At 45.0% G+C, this 21,654-nt stretch overlaps 1 protein-coding gene across 1 annotated transcript in view; it reads right to left on the reverse strand.

Annotated features, from left to right (window-relative positions):
- Nucleotides 1–2,562: 2,562 nt before the first annotated feature.
- The window catches only part of TRPC3 (transient receptor potential cation channel subfamily C member 3), a gene marked incomplete at both ends in the record, with an annotated part of 41,217 nt that continues 22,125 nt past the window's right edge, over nucleotides 2,563–21,654 (reverse strand). The window contains 7 exons of the mRNA XM_080696972.1: nucleotides 2,563–2,705; nucleotides 5,554–5,629; nucleotides 9,541–9,624; nucleotides 13,600–13,809; nucleotides 16,221–16,416; nucleotides 19,578–19,842; nucleotides 20,541–20,774. Coding sequence (XP_080553098.1) covers nucleotides 2,563–2,705; nucleotides 5,554–5,629; nucleotides 9,541–9,624; nucleotides 13,600–13,809; nucleotides 16,221–16,416; nucleotides 19,578–19,842; nucleotides 20,541–20,774 — 1,208 coding nt within the window. The remainder of the gene's footprint in view (nucleotides 2,706–5,553; nucleotides 5,630–9,540; nucleotides 9,625–13,599; nucleotides 13,810–16,220; nucleotides 16,417–19,577; nucleotides 19,843–20,540; nucleotides 20,775–21,654) is intronic.

A 21,654-nucleotide genomic window follows, 5' to 3' on the forward strand; every position in this document is an offset into this window, starting at 1 on the left:
GAAGGCCCCGGGGTGAGGGCCTCGTTCAGGCCCTGCGTCCAGCCCCAGTTCTCAAGCTCGTCCTTAGGGCCCTTTACAACGCTCTTCAAAACAGAGGCCCCGACGGACCTTTTGTTTCCTCCAGATTGCAACTGATAGATACTGTTTGGGGAACTGAACATTTTTAATTTATGTTTTAAAATCTCACTGCAAGCCGGGCGTGGTGGCGCGCGCTTGTAATCCCCGCGCTGGGGAGGCTGAGACAGGAGGATCGCACAGGTTCGAAGCCAGCCTCAGCTACTTAGTGAGGCTCCCAGCAACTTAGTGAGACCCTGTTTCCAAATAAAATATTAAAAAAAAGAGGTCTGGGAGTATAGCCCGGAGGTAGAAAGCCTCTGGGTTCCTCCTCCAGTACCACCACCAAAAAAAAAAAAAAAAAAAAAAAAAGAGTTCCACCATGGACCAAAAGGGGGGAAAGGCTGTGTAGACAGGCGGTGGGTGCCGAGGGTTTTATCTTCAAGTCTCTCTGACCTCCAGGTTAGAAGGATCATAGACTGAAAGTCCCCAGATGAATGTGACACCTTTTCATTCAGCTTTTTCCTGAAGATTAATTCAAAAGATTTCTAAGTACACATTCTGTTTCCTAGTTATGAATAAAAATGTCCACACTTGGAATCCTAGACAGTATTAAAAAACTTAAAGTATCTGCTAGAGAGACTCCATATCATCATTACTGTTTTGATATAAAGTACAGTAACAGAACAGTGGAAAAAATTACTATTTATTCAATTTTGAGGCATGACATACTATACATAAAATATGAATGATGTTTAAAACAAATACTATTTACCAGAGAACAAAAGTTAATGAAATATTCTGCAATGGTAGCAAAAAATGTACAAGGTCTTTTCCTTAACTTTCCAAAAGTAGAAATTAACAATCTTGAAAGAGCTTGATGTAGTTTTATTTAAGGTTCTCTTTTATCTTGTCTGGAAATCCTTTGGTATTAAAGTATCTTGTGTTTAATTGTGTGTGTGTGTGTGTGTGTGTGTGTTTACTGGGGATTGAACTCATTCTACCTCTGAGCTGCACTGCACCTCTTTGTATTTATTTTTCTGGAATGGTGTCTCCCTACGTTGCTGAGGGCCTTCCTCCTTGGCGAGGCTGTCCTCAAGCCCAATCGAACTTGCACTCCTCCTTTCTCAGTCTCCCACACACTGCCATCACAGGGATTCACCACCACACCCAGCTTTAGTTGCTTTTTACAACTGATAAAACTCTTTGGCCTGTGATCACACATCACACCCCTGTGTGAGTGCACAGGAGCAGAGTGTAGAGACTCCAGATGTGAACAGAACTCTATGGGAGATTCAAGCCCAGTTGGCCAGCTTCTGTGACGAGACCAAAGAACTTAACTGGCTTGCACGCCCTCTCCTATGAAAAGTCACAAGGAATTGTGGCTTTTCCCAGGATTTAGCTCTTATGCAAGAAGTCCGACTCACGCACATCACAATCTAGTTTGCATAGAAAGAACTGAAATCTGTTTGTAAGGAAAAAAGATGTCAACCATGAAATGTAATGGCGGCAAGGAGGCAGATGCCTGGTGACGCGGGGGTCCCTCCAGCCTGGCCCAGCTCCTTCCTCTTTCTTCCCACAAGGAGGCCCTCCAAAATCCAGAGTGGAGCACATGAGCAAGACACAAAGCCAGTTGCTGCTGTCTTATTTAGCATTAAAGCAACCAAGGCAGGAACTAGAAGGTTATAACCAAAGAACAACCCTGCGTAACCCGTGACTTACAGCCCTTGGTACCCGTTGACTAAATTCACATGACTGAGAACAAGAGACAGAGGCCTGGGATGGAACACAAACGAGGGCGGAGTTTAGAAAAAATGTAATGCATTGTTTTGGACAAGTCTACGAAACTTAGATATGGAATGGAATCATATTTTCTATTAACCCATTTTGTCACTACATCCTGCAGTTGGGACTCAGTGGTTCTAGGATTATCAGTGATGCCTGAAATTCTAAGAAATTCACCAAGTCAGAGCTGGCTGCAAAATTTTTCAGGTTCTCTTAAAAAAAAAAAAATCTTGGCATTTGGACAAGGAAAGGTGTGCCGCTCTGTGTGGCCTTTTATTTGTATTTTTCTTTTTGTTGGCAGTTCTGTTCACTGGGTGTCCATGACATTTACCGACCACCTACTATGTACACCGTACTAGATGTCTGAGACACAAAGACGATGAGAAAGGTCCTGTCCCGGGGGTTTCTGGTCTCTCGGAGGTAAACAGGTAGTGCAAGGACAGAGTATACTCTAAAGTGTACCGAAATGTCAGCAACACAGGAGTATTGGACCTCCAAGTACAATGTGATGGTCATTGTTTATAATGTCAATGCAGACAATTAAAACGCATTTTTCATGTGAGGAAACCATAAAATCATTATGACTTAACTTTCAAAGATTCACATGATAAAGGTAGTTAATCCTAAAAATGTACATCACAGTTCTTCAAGTATTTCATACTTAGGAATATTATTGCCCACGTTTGTGCTATGGTCAAACCATATGATATGGCGGTGGCCACATCATTCACATCTCAGTGTGCTGGGGTTCAGTTTCTCGCTGAGTTTATGGATCAGAATGGCTAATTCCTCTGTGGCGTGGCTCTTGTCCTCCAAAAGCTCATAGCGAAGGCTGGAGATATCTTGCTTGATTTCTTTTAATTCACCTGCAGACATTTGCATTAAGAGTAGACAGTTGGTGAGCTGGTCTTTGCATTTAGAGGATTTGCTCTGTAGTCTCCAAGATGGCTACTTCAAATGCTTAAGAAATATCTGTTTTAAGCAGGAGGTTGAGACAAGAGGATCACAATTCAGGGCCAGCCTCCGCTACTTAGCAAGGCCCTTTGCAACTCAGTGAGACCCTGTTTCAAAAAAAAAAGAATAAAAACTAAAAAATAGGGCTGGGGTATAGCTCAGAGGTAGAATGCCCCTGGGTTCCATTTCCAGCACTGCAGAAAGGAAGAAAGGAAGAAAGAAAGAAAGGAAGAAAGGAAGAAAGAAAGAAAAAAAGGAAGAAAGAAAGAAAGATGAAGGAAGGTAGGTCTGTTTTAGCTGGGCTCAGTGGCTCACACCTATAACCCCAGGATTTGGGAGGCTGAGGCAGGAGGATCGCAGGTTTGCAGTCAGTCTCAACAACTTACTGAGACCCTGTTTTCAAATAAAAAATAAAAATAGGCTGGGGGTGTAGCTTGGAGGTAGAATGCCCCTAAGTTCAATCCCTAGCACCGTCTCCCAAAAATGGTCTATCTTTAGAAATACAGCTTTGAACAAAGCTGTAAAAATAGTCTAGCTATGTTTTTAATAGTGAAACTCAAAGCACCATCCTTTGGCTAGCCCAGCCTTTTTCTTTTTCTCTTTTTCCCCCTTTTTTCTTTCTCTTCCTTCCTTCCCTTCTTCATTCATTCATTCACTAATTCATTTGTCCTGTTCTACCCCCAAGCTGCTCCCCGCGGATGGCTCCCATTGTTAGCACCTACAATTCCCTGTAGACTACAGGGAATCCTAGCAAAACAGCTCACCTAAACCAAGAATAAACCGACCAAGGCAAATACTCAGATAAGTTTTAAGTCACATTTGAAGGAAGGAAAAATGTCAGGATGTGTATTAGGGAAGGTGACGGCATTGAACATGGGCCAAGGGACAGACCAGTCTGTCTGATGGGTGCTTAAAGAAATGAGCGGGAAGGGGTAAGAGGTTTAGCTGAGACTCCCCAGGGGGAATGTAGACTCCATTCTCTTGGAGAATAGGAGTGTTCAAATAGGTGTATTCAAACACAGCTGTGCCAATAATTCATCGTGGCAGTATTTTGAGCAGAAGTAGATTGCAACTAAAAACTGACCTTCAGCCAGGCAGGTGGCTCACGCCTGCAGTTCCAGTGCTTAGGGAGCTGAGACAAGAGGATTAAAGGTTCAAGGCCAGCCTCAGCAACCTAGTGAGATCCAGTTGGTAAACAAAACAAACAAACAAACAAACAAAAGGGCTGGGGGGTGGTAGCTCCAAGGTAGAAAGCCCTGAGTTCAATCCCCAGTACCAAAAACAAAACAAAACAAAACAAAAAACTGATTGTCTTGCAGATGACTGTGATATAGAAAGAAAATCTTGGGGGAGAATTAAAAGATGCTCATGGTGATTCTTTTCTTTCTTTCTCGGTCCAGGAAGGAGGTCAAGCCCAGGGCGTGGCCCCCAGGGGCTGCCCTCTGTTCCTACCCGCTCTTGAGTCACCTGGGGACAGCACACAAAGGCGGCATTTAGCCTGCCACGCTGGGAAACACGGTACTCAATCTTTTAGGAACGTTACCAGGTGAGGAAGGGTCCTACCTGATCATCTTTCTTATAAAGATCTCTGTTCAAAACTCCGTTCTCATCTGTTTTCCTCCCTGGCCGAGGGTTTGGTGAAAAGCTGCTTTGCTCACCGCGCTACTGGGCTGGACAGGAACTTCCATCTTTGCTGGTTCTCAACCACATATTCATCTGTTTTTTTTCTATGTAAGTATAGCGCTGAGTTGCTCAGACTGCCAGGGGATTGATTCCTTGTCTTAATCGGGTAGCAGCTTCGAACCCCACTCACTACTTTGCTAAGGTTAGTCCTTTTCAGTGAAGAGTGATCTAGCAGCATTTCATTAGTGTTGGAAGGTACAGTTTCTGCTTCTGAGGGCAACCTATTTCTCCAAGTTTGTTTGTTTGTTTATTTTTAAATCTAAGCCTGTGCTTTGGCTGTACTTTTTTTTTTCTCTTGCGGTACTGGGTTGAACCCAGTGGCATTCTACCTCAAAGCTACACCCCCAGTCCTATTCTTTAGTCTTTATTTTGAAACAGGGCTTCTCTAATTGCAGAGGGCCTCACTAAGTAGCTGAGGCTGTCTGTGAATTTCAATCCTCCGGTCTCAGCCTCCCACATACTGGGATGACAAGCGTGGGCCACCATGCCCGGCTTGGCTCTCTCCTTTAAGGAAACAATGTTATAGTCCAGGCAGGTGGTCTACCTAGAATATGTTCTGAAAAAACAGGCATGCTTAAGTAAGGAGCTACAGAGAAAAGTGAAATTCAATAGAGAAACCTCAGAAAACAAAAACGCATGTGACAGCCCTTTCTGGACAACAAAACCAAGGTTTTTCTCCAGGGATTCTATGAGTTAACTGTCCTTTTACCTGCATCACTGCAAAAACGTTGCCTCTAGTGCGAATTTGCTAGAAATGGAACTGACAGTACTGCCCACCTCGTATAAGAAGGATTTAAGTGAGACACGGCCGGCTTCCCATTCTAAGAACCGGGTAGGGCGCTCTGAGCAGAGAGATGGCTTCAGAACAACACTGCTAACAAACTGTTTCCCCAGACCCGCAAAAAAAAAAAAAAAAAAAAAAAAAGAAGGAGTTTTAGCAAAGTGGCCTGAGATTGCCCTGCCCGTCTTGGAGGAGCCACACTTCAAGCAGGGACTTCACTCTTAAGCGCGCCTGGACGTGCGGCGCTACGCCGACGGGGCGGGATGGGAAGAGGCGCGGGGCTTGGGGGTGCTCACCTTCGTTGACTTCATCGTTTTCCTTGTCCACTTGTGCTTTCAAAACATACCGCTTTATGAGTCTTTTCATTATCTGCTATTGGGCAGAAAGAAAAGAGTCGATGAGCAATGCTGCTCCTAAATACCCCGGATCCTACTCTCCACAAAGCCTCATACGTCTGTGTAACAACTCCACGTAGAGAGCGTCAGTTTAGAGAAGAGCTGCCCGGTTTTCAGAATCTGTCCCCTTTTCAACTTCTGCTGAGTGTTGCTGCATAATCCATAAACATTTTCTTCTCTCTCTCTCTCTCTCTCTCTTTTTGCATTCAGAATGAAAAAAGGTATTACGAGGAGGTATAGTGGGAGATTTCAATTCATGGTTCCTTCTTTTTATCAAAAGGATGGTTTCTTTTTAAGGAACATGGACACTCCATCATTATTACCTACAGACACCACCTTGCCTTTTACTATTTTAGAAATATGTGAAGGTAGGCTCAACATGGAGGATTTGGAAAATAGGGAACAACAAAAGAAAGTATTCGATGACTGCACTACCCAAGGAGAATCACTGTTGTTATCTTGATGTTTCTCTAATATCTCTTCTTTAAATTTTGTAGCTATAACTAATACAGGTATTACAATTTGTTTTCTGAATATCAAATATTCTGTTGTAGCACATGTTTCCTTATCACAGCAATATATATTACGACTATTTTTCCAATCTGAACTCTCTTCCAGGGTAATTACCCACATGGGAAAAAGCTAAATTGGAGTCCTACTTTATACCCTGAAGACAAAACTTAATTCCAGTGTATATTAAATGTGAAAAACAAACTTTCAAATTCTTTACAAGAAACTATGGAATACATTTATGTCAAAGGAGAACTGGTCTTTAAAAAAAAAAAGATAAAATTTCCCCTGTAATAGGAAAGAATGGGTAAATTAAACTTCACTGCAATTTTAAGGTTCTGTTTCTAAAGATACCGTGAAGAAAGCAAAGTGTCAAGCCACGAGCCAGGAGAAAATATTGGCATAAGTGATCAGCCTAAATGATCAACAAGCTTCTGAAACAAACTCTCACTCTTCTCTGGGAAAAATACAAACTATGCACCAAAGGAGATAAGTTTCTTAACTAGACCTGCTAATGCCAAGGCTGAAAAGACAGGGCTGAAGACTTTCCTACTCTGTTGGAATGTGTGTGCGTAGACAGAGCGCTTTGGAAGCAGCTTGCTGCTATCTTTTCAAGCTGGGCAGTGGTACGCACTTTCAGCAAAGCAGTTCTTGGGCACAGAAATCCTGGAAAGACCGCACGTGCTGGCCGAGAGACACGACGGCCTTGTCTACCCAACAAGCAAAGACGGGAAACCGTCTAAACAGACACCCACGGGAGGACAGACAAACGGAATCACGGCTCGTCATAGGATGCAACGGCATCGTGTTCATTAACGAAATTAATGAACCACAGTCACACGCCACGGTGCGGATGAACCTTAGAAGTATTGTGGTGAATAAAGGATTCTGGGTCCCATGACTCTGTTCTTACACAGCTCAGTGAGGAGTCAGTCTATATGATGTGCCACTAGCCAACCAAGAGCTGGGAAAGAAACCCAAAGCCAGAGGTCAGAGCACTATCCCTCACTCCAGGACAGCAGTGCCCCCCGAGGCTGAGCAGAGGGAGGGGAGGGAGCAGCAGAGGTGCGCCGTGATGTCACTGCTGGCGGGTGTCCGGGTGGTGTACAGTGATGCCCTGTAATCCTGCACGGGTACCATGTGTATCAGATAGCGCGTCTAAAAAATAAGTAGGGGAAAGCCAGGCGTGGTGGCCCATGCTTGTAATTCTAGTGCTTGGGAGGCTGAGATAGGAGGATCACACAGGTTCGAAACCAGCCTCAGCTACTTAGTGAGACCCTGTTTCCAAATAAAGTATAAAAATAGATCTGAGGCTACAGCCTGGAGGTAGAAAAGGCCCTGGGTTCCACCCCCAGCACCAGACAAAAAAATAAATAAAATAAATAAATAATAATAAGGGAAGAAGGCTTTTGGTCAAGCAGTATGGGAGCTAGTGACTCCTCACTATCATATCAGAAGGCTCCACCAGAGATAATGGGCGGGCCCACTCCTACATCAGGTCAGGAGCAGCTAGAAAGACTATTGCTTAAGCAAGCGGGGAAGTAACGAATCTTTGTAAAAACTGTTCTATGTTCAAAAACTGGGTTGTCATACTTTCAAAGCACTCCACTGCGCCCCTCTGATGCAGCGCCTTAACAATTCTTCTGCCTGTGTAATAATTAAAATTGCTTAAGCTTGCAAAAAAAAATAATAAGGGAAAAGGGGAAAGGCCCGAACTAACATGCAGAAGTAGTGGGAAGGACGAATCCCTCCTGCTTTTGAGAAAGTAAAACTGATGAACCCAAATGAGCCATTGGGTAGCGGTGAGGTCAAAGGGAGGGATCTAGGGACACTGGAAGCATCTGTTCAGAGCGACCGCAGATCAAGACAGAGCCGAGCTGCTGCAGAGGAGCAGCTCCTTGGCTGCCACAGCAAGATGGCCGGGCTGCGGGGCTGCGTGGAGTCCACCCAGGACGGTCTGCAGGTGTGCAGACTAAGCTCGTTCGTGGGTCCAGAAAGTATCGACCGAGAGCCCGTTCTGTGCCTGGCACCAAACCAGGTGCCAGGGATCTGGTAGGAGAAGCCAACAAGAAAAGCCAATATATACTGCATAATAAGAATATGAAACATTAGGCGTGGGGGCCCAAGCTTGTCATCCCAGCATTTGGGAGGCTGAGATGCGAGGATCGCGGTTCGTGGACAGCCTTAGCTACTTCTTAGTGAGGCCCTTTGCAACTCAGTGAAACTCTGTTTCAAAATAAAGAATAAAAAAATAGGGCTGGGGGTGTAGCTCGGAGGTAGAATGCCCCTGGGGTCCATCCCCAGTACCCCCCAAAAGTAAGAATATTAAACATTAAACATAAAAATAAACTCGTGTTCATTAGTGATAAATGCACAGGGAAGCCATTTTCATCTGTGTATTTGGCTAAGATAGAAACCTTTGGTAATACATTTGACAACTTAAGGAGGAAATGGCCGCTCTCACACATTTATTGTAAGAGTGCAGATGGTACGAGCTCCAACAAAATGCTTGCTTATAACTAAAAAATCTAAATATGCATATACTTAACCAGAGAATTCTACACATTTGCACCTGTTTGAAATGTCAACTATATGAGGTTATTTACTGCAGTAATGCTCATAATGGATATAGGCAACACCAATAAGATATTTGTACCAATAAAAGACTAAGAACAAACACATAAGGGAACATAACATAAATATCAAAAGTAAGGCTCTGAAAATCAGTGGGCCAATCAGTTCTGTAAAATTTTCAATTTCCAAAAAAACTGTCTGAAGATGACTATCCATCCGTGTTAGTCTACTTCACTGGATACTAGATGTTATAAATTCCTGGATCCTCATTATACTGTGCACACAACTGAAAGATATCAGGGTCAAAAAGATCAACCAGATAAAGTATAAAGCACCATCACCTCTTCTGAGCGGGAGAATAGTGTCCCAACGTTCTATCCAGTGTCAAATGCAACAGATGGTTATAGTAGTACCAGAGAATCAGTACAGCCTGACGACCACGTGGAAACGGACTGCCTGACAGAAAAAGGCATCAGGCATTCACCCTGCGAGAGAATTTATTCTAGAACACCATATCTCCCACCTCAGTATCCTCTATCTCCAGCTTGAGGTTTACGTTGATGTTCTTTGGAAATTACGGTAACACTGTGATTTCAGTATTATAAAATGAACTCTTCTTCAGCCAAAATGATGGACTCAGCAGGACTCTCTAACTAGCATACTATCTTTTCTGTTCTTTGCTATCTTCATAGTATATGTGAAGATTAGAATTCACACACACACACACACACACACACACACACACACACACACACACACACGGACTCACAGACACATAAAGAGATACGTCCGTTGAAGGCTTACCTGATAGCGTGTTGGCTGGTTGAGAATGCTGTTAAAACTGTGTGATTCAAAAACTCTTGAGTTAGACTGAGTGAAGAGGTTTAACTAGGAAAAAATACAATTTACCTAGTGAATTAGAATACATTTATTTGGAGTCAGAAATACAGTCTATTAGCCGGGCGTGGTGGTGTACACTTGTAATCCCAGCATTCGGGAGGCTGAGACCCAAGGATCACAGTTCACGGACAGCCTCAGCTACTTAGTGAGGCCCTCCACAACTCAGTGAGACCCTGTTTCAAATTAAAGAATAAAAACTAGGGCAGGGGGTATAGCTTTGAGGTCAAATGCCCCAGGGTTCCATCCCCAGACCCGCAAAAAAAGAAAGAAAGAAAGAAAGAAAGAAAGAAAGACAGTCTTTTGTTCTCTCCTGGATAACGTTTCTGAAGGAACATGTGGAAGCTGAGTTTTAGAAGTGATTTCATATGTTTCTAAATGGAAAAATTAACATGAGAAATATGTCCTCAATACCAAAGTGCTGGTAAGGTAAACTGTCTCACAATTAGTCTATTTCTAAAAGTTGACTTCTATGAAACGGTTTTCCCTGGGATCTCATGTATGTGTGTTAAAACACACTCACAGGCCAGGCGTGGTGGCACACGCTTACATTTGGGAGGCTGAGATGGGAGGATTTGCGGCCAGCCTCAGCTACTTAGGCCCTCTACAACTCAGAGAGACCCTGTTTCAAAATAAAGACTAAAAAAAATAGAACTGGCGGTGTAACTCAAAGGTAGAATGCCCCTGGTGCCCTCCCCAGTACTAAAAACAAAACAAAACAAAAAAAACCCCAAACCACTCAAGGTCCCTAGAAGTCCAAGTTCTACTGTAGCAGTTCAATCTTCTCCTGAGTCCAAGTTTCTTCCCTGGACCTGAACAGAAACACACTGCAGGTTTGGATGGGTGCTGTCCCGTCTTTTGTAGCCCTAAAATATTAGCCACACTGGGCGTGGTAGCACATGCCTGTAGTCCCAGCACTTGAGAGGCTGAGACAGGAGGATCCAGGTTCCAAGGCAGCCTTAGCAACTTAGACCTTGTTTCAAAATAAAAATAGAAAAGAAAAGAAGAAGAAAAAAAAAAAAAACGCATGTAGCTCAGGAGCAGAATACTCCTGAGTTCAATCTCCAGTACAACAAAACAAAAAACAAAAAACAAAACCCCCCAAAATCAAATGAGCATTATATCAAGATAGTACTATCTCCCCAAGCACCTTGGCCTTCTACTGAGCCAGGATCGCAGCTCTGGAGAGCACGGGGCTGGGCTGGTTGGCTTGTTTGCTTCTGTCTTTCTTCTTAGGGTTTAGATTCTGAGTGGGTAGGAGCAGACAGCAAGAGGTGCACAGAGGCGCTGCCCACTCCTCATGCGTGGGAGCAGACCCTGCCCGTCTCCCCTGGGGCAGCTGCCACCTGGAGGCTGGCATTCAAAAGCCGGTTCCCCAGCACTGTCCCCTGCCGAGCAGCTCAGGCAGCTGGGGGAGGAGGAAATGGCTCACAGGCAGACCCTCGGAACCAAATTCATTTCCTCTGCTCGCCAATGGAGGTCAGTCTCTGACCACCGACTGAGGTTACCATCTAGGTTAGCAGAAAAGGCTTTTTCAGGTTCTGGCCTCTCTCCTAGAAAAGAAAAATGGAATCACAGAAATTCTCCACATTTTTATTAATCAACATATGAAGAGTATCTATGGCTATGCATAAGATTAAAGAGGGTGAGCCAGGCCCAGGTGTAAACCTGTGACCTCAGCTTCTCAGGCGCCAAGGCAGGGGGCTTGTGATTTCCAGGCCACCCTGGGCAACTTAGCGAAACCCTGTCTCAAAATAAAATATAAAGTCTAAAATATAAAATGTGAATGCCCCTGGGCTCAATCCCATGTACAAAAGAAAAAAAAAAGATTAAAGACCTTTAAACAGGTCTATTCACAACTTTAAAAATAAAATCAAAATGACTATTTTTATTTTTTAAAACATTTTTTTGGTACTGGGGGCTGAGCACAGATGTTGTGCCTCTGAGCTACACCCCGAGACCTATTTTATTTTTATAAGTTACTATGCACGGGCCTTGAACCTGCGACCTTCCTGTGCCGCTTCCCAAGCACTGGGATGATAGTTGGACCCCACCATGCCGGGCAAATGACCGCTTCTAACCAGATATGGAAAAGTGGGAAGCCTCGGCCTGAAATAACGTTATTCCTCTGAAATAACGAAGCCGCAGTTCATGCATCCCCAGATGGGGGAGCTCTTTCAAAGCACTGGGCTTCTGCAGGAGCAGGAGCTGTCCAGGATGACGACTGGAGCCTGGTCCCTTGAACTGGCCAGCTTCCTCACAGCTTGAGGATGGCTTGAGGGGAGCTGGGAGCCATCCTGGACTGGGCTGCTGTGCCGAGAGAAACCCCACATGCTAACCCTAGCCCCAGCGAGGGAGCCAGGTGGATGGAGGCACTGTCTTCCCCAAAGAGTGGAGTAATCACACTCTCTACCTCCCAGCAGGGCAGGAGGCTGGCGTCAGAGCAACGCACTGACATCTGTGGGTAAGGAGGGCGTCAGGATGCACCGAGGCTGGGACCGCCCATCTCGCAGAATCCTCACAAGCACCCACTGGCGACTCCACTTCCAGGTGAGACAACTGCCGCTCAGCGTGGCCGTGTGATTCATCCATTACTCACCAGTGCCTCCTAAGAACCAGGTTCAAAGCCAGGCCTAAGGCTGAGGCTGGCCTCACGCCATACTGCCTTGCTGTGGACTTACAAGGTCGGGTTTTAAGTCATGTCAGGTACAAGCAGCCGTCACCTTGTGACCTAAGAGCCTTGACAGCCCACTGCCAGGCCGGATGAAAGGAGATTTAAGAGATCAGATTCTTCTTTTCTTCACACACATGTGTGTGTGTATGTGTGTATGGTACTGGAGACTGAACTCAGGGGGCATTCTACCTCTGAGTTTCACCCAGTTTTATTTTTATTTTATTTTTTATTTTGAAACAGGGTCTCCCTAAGTTGTAGAAGAGGGCCTCACTGAGTTTGCTGAAGCTGGCCTTGAACCTGTGATCCTCCTGTCTCAGTCTCCCAAGCACTAGGATTACAGATAATGCACATCACAGTCAACTTAAAAGATCACTTTCTTAAAGAATAGGATCCTGAAGTTATTGTAAGTCTTGGGGTTATTACAAATCTTAGAAACACATATCTATCTTAAAAAGAAGAAACTAAATGGCACTGATCCTGTCTTTTTTTCTCCAGCTGCAACTGAGAAAAAATAACTGCCTTTGCTCAGGAAGCCCTGGACATTATGGAAATGACATTTATCTCTCCTTTGGTTTCTAGGACATTACAGCTACAGGCTGTTTTCAGGATAATCATACTGGAACCCCATATATTACTTCCTATATCTCCCCTCCCCCATTATTTGAGTTTTGCCCATATCTTTGTCTCCTATACTGAATTTGCATCTGAAAAGTAAGTTCATGCTAATAATGTGTCATCCTGAAACTTACCTTCTTTGTTAAAATTAAAGTGTGACTCACTGGGACAACTCAAGGGCAAATAAACCCTCCTTGTTTATTTGTTAAAAAAAAAAGGGTCCTGAGGATAATTTGAGGGTGCTCTTGGATCTGAATCTATTTTATCATACTAAAGGAAAAAAGATCAATTAGCCCCACAGAGGCTATCTACAAAAAAAAAAAAAAAAGACTATAGCTGTGGTAAAATATATAAACAGGAACTGGAAAATCTGAGGTTAAAAGCTATTTAACCTCAGAATAAAGGCTGAGAAACACGGAACACACAAAACAACGTTTCCTCACTTCAACACTGTTTTCTTTTATCAAAACAGAAGCTTCAGGTTAAGTCACGCGAAGTTTCTACCAAAAGCGGGGCATAGACTACGTGGATACTCAGCGTTAGTCTATGGTAGACCATGGGATGCACAGCTGCCGCCCGTGCCTTCTAGGTTCACGCACAAAGATTATGGAACAAATGTCACCAGACACAGCAGGAGACGAAGCACTGTGCGGCCCGCGGTGAGCCTGCACACCTACCCTGGACTTGGAGTTGCCCAGGCCCATCTCCAGATCCTTCTGCAGGTGTCTCCGCCTGCACTTGGAGAAGTTAATGATCCGCATGATGAGGTAAACAAAGGACTTGGGGCTGGGAACCAGGCTGAAGGGCGGCGGCAAGGTTTTGCCGTCATCGAAATAGGACAGCCAGAGTTTGGAACGAGCGAACTTCCACTCAACGTCACTGTCGTCCTGTGCCACGGGAACAGAAGAGACACGACCAGTCCTCAGATCAGTTATTAGATGAAAAACTAAACACTCCACCAATGAGGGGAAGGCCTCACAATGAGTCCAAGTTATTCTTGTAATAGGCAAGTGACCTGTGCATGCACATCTGCCTGTAATCTCTACAGATTTGCATAATCTGCTCAGTATCAATTTTTTTTGGTGTGGTACTGAGGGTGGAACCTAGGGGCTTTCTATCTCTGGGCTATACTCCCAGACCTATTTTATACTTTACTTGGAAACAGAGTCTCACTAAGTTGCACAAAGCTTCACTAAGTAGCTGAGGCTGGCTTCGAACTTGTGAGAATCTCCTGTCTCAGCCTCCCAAGCACAGGGATTACAAGCGTATGCCACAACGCCCAGCTTCAGTATCACTTTTTTTTTGTGTGTGTATGGCACTGAGGATGGAATCCAGGGGCATTCTACCTCTGAGCTACACCCCCAGCCCTATTTTACTTATTTATTTATTTATTTATTTATTTATTTTATTTTTATTTTTTTTTGCAGGTCTGGGGATGGAACCCAGAGGCATTTGACCTCCGAGCTACACCCCCTGCCCAATTTTTTATTCTTTAATTTAAAACAGGGTTTTACTGAATTGCGGGATGCCTCACTAAGTAGCTGAGGCTGTTCGCAAACCGTGATCCTCTGGTCTCAGCCTCCCAAATGCCGGGATTACAAGCGTGCGCCCCCATGCCCAGCCCCCAACCCCAGTTTATCCTTTCTTTTTTCCTTCTTTCCTTCCTTCCTTCCTTCCTTCCTTCCTTCCTTCCTTCCTTCCTTCCTTCTTTCCTTTCTTCCTTTTCTTTTTACGGTACTGGGGATGGAACCCAGGGACATTCTACCTCCAAACTACACCCCAGCCCTATTTTTTATTCCTTATTTTGAAACAGGGTCTCACTGAATTATGGAGGGCCTCACTAAGTAGCTGAGACTGGCTGAGACTGGCTGCAAATTGCAATTCTCCTGTCTCACCTCACAAATGCTGGAATTACAAGCGTGCGTAACCACACCCACCTGAGTATCACTTTTATGACACACATTTTCAATTTTTTCTCTCTCATGTGTCTCTGTCTATACCCAGTGAAACAAATACAGAATTTCCTAATTTTTATCCAAAGATAAAACAAAAAGACAAGAAAAACTTAATGTTGAGGAAGGATAAAAATATCAGTTCTCCTCTCCATCCTTCCCACACACCAATTCTGCAGGTCCAACATTAGTTCCACTCTTGACCCAAGCTCCCTCTTCTCCTAGACCCATCCAAGCCAAGAGGTAAATGTAGTATTATTGTCCTCCAAAGGCAAAGGGGGAAATGGTATTTAGACTGATCGCTTTTTGGAGTTAATGTTTCTGCCACATGTCACACGAGTCACAGTAGTGGACCCATCTTCAGTCTTTTCCAATTCTCATTGCTGCCCATGGGGCTGAAGACACGAATCCTAAATCATAGAGGAAGCGAGGAGGGCGCCCTTGGAAGAAGAACCTCGCTCACTCAGTCCACATACCCCAGACTGGCATTACCCCCACGCAGATGTTCAGAGCCCAGAGTTTTTATTTCTGCAGAACCCAAGTTCTGCCTTGGGGACACCAGATTATGAATTTCTAAAATAGCCATACAGATTTGGTTGAGTTAACAAACAGCTAAATGCTGATGAGATACTAAAAGGAGGATGGAAGAAAATAAGTCATGATGAAGGAGGCTACCAAACCCAATCCAACTCAACCCAACCTGACCCGACCCAACCCAACTTGACCCAGCCCGACCCAACCCGACCCAACTTGACCCAACCCGACTCAACTCAACCCAACCCAACCCGAAACCAAGTAGAGCAATCTCTAGAAGACTGACCATGCTGGCCAGATAAAGAGCCTTGTCTTTCTGAGCCAGGCACTGAACAATTCTGCCCAGAAGAATGGTAACAATTTCCTCCCTGCCAATAATTTCAAAACTTCTGAAATAAGTCAGGCGTGGTGGTACACAATTGTAATCCCAGTACTTGGGAGGCTGAGACAGGAGGACCCAGGTTTGCGGCCAGCCTCAGCTACTTAATAAGGCCCTCTGCAACTTAGCGAGACCCTGTTTCAAGCAAAAGAATAAAAAGAAAATCAAATAAAAACAAAACAAAACTTCTGAAATAGACCCCCAGAGAAGGCAGAGTGATGGAAAATCCATGGGGACTCCACCATGCTCCTTAGAAGACTCTGATAAATGGTTACTCTACTCAGGTGGGACCACAGGGGAGGCCCAGGTGCTCTGCTTAGACAGCAGCCTCTCTGTGACAGGGTCTGGGGCCCAGCACAGGGCTCTAGACAGGTGTGCCACCACTATCAGGATGGTTGGCAGGAGAGACACCAGGGAAGGGAAGTGGGCTTACCTCTATCTCTTGATATGAGCTGTTAATCATAGCAATCAGCATGTTGAGCAAGACGACCACCATGGTCACGTTGTATATGCCATAGAGAACGTAGCCAATATTCTCTATGAATTTGTGATCATATTTGAGGACCACAGAAGTCACTTCTGACAACCCAAATATCGACCAAAACAAAGTCTTGAAGCTTTCTTCTACACTGTTGAAAAAATAAGATACTCAATGGTTAAAAGTTTTCAGTATTAAAAATCAAAGGTAAAATCAAGTTGGGGTCAATGCTATACAAATGAAAGATGTCATTATAAAATGCAATCACAATAAACTAATAGTTTTAATAATTTTAACAGTGTATGTATGTATGTATGTATCTATCTATCTATCTATCTATCTGCCTATTTGTACTGGGAGTTGAACTCAGAGATGTTCTACCTCTAACCTGTACCCCCAGCCCTATTTTATTTTATTTTCGTCTTGAAACAGAGTCTCACGAAGTTACTGAGGTCCTTGTCAAGCTACCGAGGCTGGTCTAAAATATGTCATCCTCCTTTCTCAGCCTCCCAAGTAGTGGGATTACAGGTATGTGCCACCATGCCCAGGTTTTTATGATATTTAATAGAAATGATCTTCTTAAGTTTGCAGAAACTAGTGGTCAAATAACACCAATGCCTAGCTATTTTGGGTGTTATCAAGTGAGAATTCCCTGAACTTGGCAGGAGAGAGCCAAAGACACATCACAGTATCCATTCCTTTCTCTGAGAAGTATGGAAGCTTGATGGATGGTTTAGATATTTAAATCAAATTTCCCAGAGTAGAACCAATTAAAATTATATGCCCCCTTCAAAAAAAAAAAGAGTGCACAAACATTCCTTGCAGTATCATTTCAAATAAAATAATTTGGATTTAGAATAAAAGACCCAAATATCCACGAATTGGCTAAATAATTCTGATATATCCAGACAATGGATTGTTATGGAGGCAAATTAGACAGCTCTATCTTTATGTGTTTATATAAAATAATAGAGAAATATTAAGTGAAAAATAAGATGCAACTACTGTGAAAATGTATCATTTGAATAAAAAAGGTTATAAAAATATACATATATATATATTTATTTATTTGTGAAATAAATACCTCTAAAGTATTCAAAGGAAACCATTGATTCTGAGAACTAAGAAGTAGGAGCCTGGGGACCGAGGTGAGGAGGGAGACAGGCATGTGACTGTAATATGTCTATTTGAATTTTTTTGCCCCAAGAACATACAGTCCCATCTCAGGGTCTGTGGAAGATTGGCTCGAGGACTTCCTGTGGGTAATAAAATCTGCAGATGCCCAAGCAAGTCTTTTACACAAAACGGCATAGTATTTGCGAAAAATCTACATATATCTGCCCGTAGGTTTTAAGTCACATCTATATTACTTATAATACTTACTACAACGCAAATGCCACATAAACAGCTCTTATGTTATATTGTTTAGGGAATCAGGACAGGAGAAAAAGACCATCCATGGTCAGCACAGACAACTTTTAGACTACTTCTGGCCCATAGTCAGTGGGATTTGTGAATGTGGAATTCACAGATATTGAGCTATGATTTCCCTAGAAAGGAAGGGGGGAGGCGGCAGGTGAAGGGTTCCTGCCCCTCCCTTCATTTCAATACTTCTGGAATCTTCCATAGCAGCCATAAGGACAGAGGCTGTCCTTGATGAATGACCTCGGGGACCTTTGGCAAGACATATCTGGCCGACTTTGTCATGCGACCAACTTGTGATCATGGACTCATGCGCCGAACAAATGGCCCGTCTTAAACAGTTACACATGTAAATTCCATTACCAAGAAGGCTTCAGAAGTTAAGTCCTTTCTCCAGGAAACCATTCATGGAAACAGCATTTTTAAGATACTTAGAATCGTTTCTCCATAACAATGAATTCTATAGATTTGTGGGTTTAAGTGCTAATTAATAAATTAATTTGTTAACTTAATGAATCTTGGCAGACCCACGGGAACAGAGTTGAGTAGACCCTGACATAGGTATGGACCGCGTCTTCTGTTGTGAAATATCCCATGTGGGGTATTATTGCAAGAATGCCGACAGGAGGCTCAGATGCTCTGCCTCCTCATGCTGCGTTAACCACCACACTCTCCTGCTCCTGGGCGGACCTGCCCACCCCGACTCCTCTGCTCTCCCTGCCCCTGTGGAGTGCCTGTGCGGAGAGGGAGAAGGGAGAGGGCGCAGTTCTGAGCTCCTACTGTGGCTGACGCTTTATGTAGCGGCCTTATGTAACCCTTCGGATGGCCTCATTTAAACCTTGTGCTTATTTTAAAAATCAGGAAAATGACACTGAGCAATGTCCAGTAAGTAATTGAGCCAAAGGCTGCAGCGTGAAAGTAGCAGGGACTGCCTTAAAACCCCGTGCCGGGGTTCCCCAGCCTCACGCTTAACAGGGTGCCACGGCGCCCCACTCACCACGCACTGACCACGGTGCCCCACCCGCCCAGCAGTGAAGAAAATGGTACAAACTGAGCCAGCAGAGAACTCAAAGGAGGAAGAGGGCAGGCCTGGCTCCGTGTGCGCAAGTGCGCTGTCTTTTCCCAGGGGTTTCAAAACAGATTTTTCCCCCTTCGTTTCAATAGATTGAGTTTTAGGCCTCTTTCACCTTTAAGGCCTGCTCTATATTAACAATTTGAACAATGAATTCAGAGCAGTTTGGCTGTCTGCAGGGGCTCGATATTCTATTTTAGTCTACAGAGAACTTACTGAAGGTGTGCTTGGTCTCCATCTGTGGTATCACAGGAAGCCCAGGGAGAATGGGGGCTCAGCATCCCTCTACCTGCAAGGCCTGGGAAGGCCCGTCTCCATGACAACCAAACACAGATGGCCAGAAGGATTCTCAATGTGGGTGTCCCCACACTGAGGGACCTTGAGGGGAAAATGACCACGGAAGCTTAATCAAGGGAGACTTCATGGAGGAGGTGGGTCTCCAGTGCAGAGGTCTACAGAACCAAGGGAAGGAAATGGGCTTTAAAGCCAGTAGCTATGATATCCACTGTCTGGAAACCCTGTACTGCTCAATGGTAGATATGTTAAGACAAAAGCTGATACATGTTTTGTGTGTGTGTGGTACCGGGGATGGAACCCAGGGACATTTTACGTCCAAGCTAAAGCCCCAGCCCTAGTTTTTATTCCTTATTTTGAAGCAGGGTCTCACTGAGTTTCAGAGGGCCTCACTAAGTAGCTGAGGCTGGCCATGAACCGTGATCCTCCGGTCTCAGCCTCCCGAGTGCTGGGATGACAAGCGTGCGCCACCACGCCCAGCTCTCTTCCTCGTCTTCCCCTCCGTGACAAGCGGTTTTACTCACGTGGTGAAAGCGTTGTTGACCTTGGCCCCCAGATAGTAAGAGTAGAGGATGAACATGCCGATCATGAAGGCCAGGAACACCATGATGAAGAGGACCATGAACTTGAAGATGTCCTTCACAGTCCTTCCGAGGGAGATCTGCAGGGGCCCAAAGCTCTCGTTGGCCGGCAGGATATATGCGATCCGAGAGAAGCTGAGTACCACCGCGATGGCATACAGGCCTTCCGAGATGATCTGCGGGTCTGAAGGCAGCCACTTATCTCTAGCTGGAGGAAAGAGAGAGAGAGATGGAGCTTTCCACCTGGTGCTAATGTTGCAAAGTAAACATCTCCAACAGGTTCAATCTCGAAGGCACGTAGTTATTATCTTCATAGCTGTCTTGGGTATTCGATGGAGAGTTTGTCTTGTAGAGTTTATATGCAAGAAAACCTTATTTCAGCAGGGCGTGGTGGTGCACACTTGTAATCCCAGCATTCAGGAGGCTGAGACAGGAAGAGCGCAGGTTCACGGCCAGCCTCAGCTACTTAGTGAGGCCCTCTGCAACTTAGTGAGACCCTGTTTCAAAATGAAGAATAAAAAATAGGTCTGGGGGTGTAGCGAGGAGGTAGAATGCCCCTGAGTTCCATCCCCAGTACTGGAAAAACAATCTTACTTTACTTATCAATGGCTCCAAACACAAAAGAAATGATACTGGAAATGTTATGTTATGAATATCATTGTATTGTTCTGTTTTATTATTAGTTATTGTTAGGCTCTGGCTGTGGCTAATTTATTCATTAGACGTTACCATAAGTATGTATGCATGGGTAGGAGAAACAGAATATATAGGTTTTGGTACTATAAGCAGCTTCAGGCATCCCTGGGGGTCCCCCTTGGTAAGGGGGCTACCGTATTCTGCACTGACATTTTCTTCTGAAACACCCCCCACCCCGAAATGTAAAAGCGACCTGCGAGGAGCCCTCACCATAGGTGAAGTACTGTATCTCTGGCGGGAGGGTGACTTCGCTGAGGTCACTCTCTTGGACATAACTGTCCACGTACTGCTGCGCTTTCGTGGCCTGGAGGAAAGCCAGGAACCTGGCTGTGAAGGCGGCAATGAAGATGGAGAGCATCCCGAAGTCCAGCACGTTCCACAGCTGCAGGATGTACTCCCGAGGCCCCTCCAGCCACAGCTCCTTGCACTCGGACCACATCATCCCTGCGCGGAGCGGAGAGGGTGCGTTAGGGCACAGCTCGGCGGAGCGGCTCCTGGGTCTGCCGCCAGGGCACACTGACTAACAGGTGCCACCGAGCTGGCTGACGTCACAGGGCGCTCCCCTCGGCCCTGCAGAGAGGAGCGGGAGACCGCACTCAGGGAGAGTCCACATGGGGGTGTGGGGAGACAGCAGAGCTGAGCGCCGCAGGTGCAGGGAGGAGGAGAGGGGCAAAAGGCTTCTCCAACAAAGGAATCTCCCCCGTGGGACCTCTGGAGGAGAGGGGAAAGCACACCCTTGCAAATCTAGGGAAGTGGTTGGTTACCAGGCCACAGGATGGGGGCTCTAAGCCCCCAGTGGGAAATTCACTGCAGAATTTTAACAAGAACCGTTCCCCAGTCATTGGGGGTGCTTCCAGCACGCCTTGTTTCTGCTGTGGGTTGCAGAGCTGAGGGACATCACTAGAAAAAGACAAAACCCTAGAAGTAGGAGTTAACCCCAGTAAGGGAGTTACGGAAAACAGAACATTCCCCTTGGGGCAAAGAGGACCGGATTTCCCAGTTCAATAAATGGCCCCAAATCTGCACAGGGGAAACACTATAGATTTTTTTTTTTTTTAATGTAATGCCTCAAAGCCGGGCGTGGTGACACACGCTTGTAATCCCAGCATTTGGGAGGCTGAGCCAGGAGAATTGCAGTTTGCAGACAGCCTCAGCTACTTAGTGAGGCCCTCTGCAACTCAGTGAGACCCGGTTTCAGAATAAAGAAAAATAAATCGGGTTGGGAGTGTAGCTTGGAGGTAGAATGCCCCTGGGTTCCATTCCCAGTACCCCCCCCCCCCCACACACACACACATCTAAAAAATGTAATGCCTCAAAGTAAAAT

The sequence above is a fragment of the Muscardinus avellanarius genome, assembly GCF_963383645.1.
Source record: "Muscardinus avellanarius genome assembly, chromosome: 6".
In the NCBI taxonomy this organism is placed as follows: Eukaryota; Metazoa; Chordata; class Mammalia; order Rodentia; family Gliridae; genus Muscardinus; species Muscardinus avellanarius.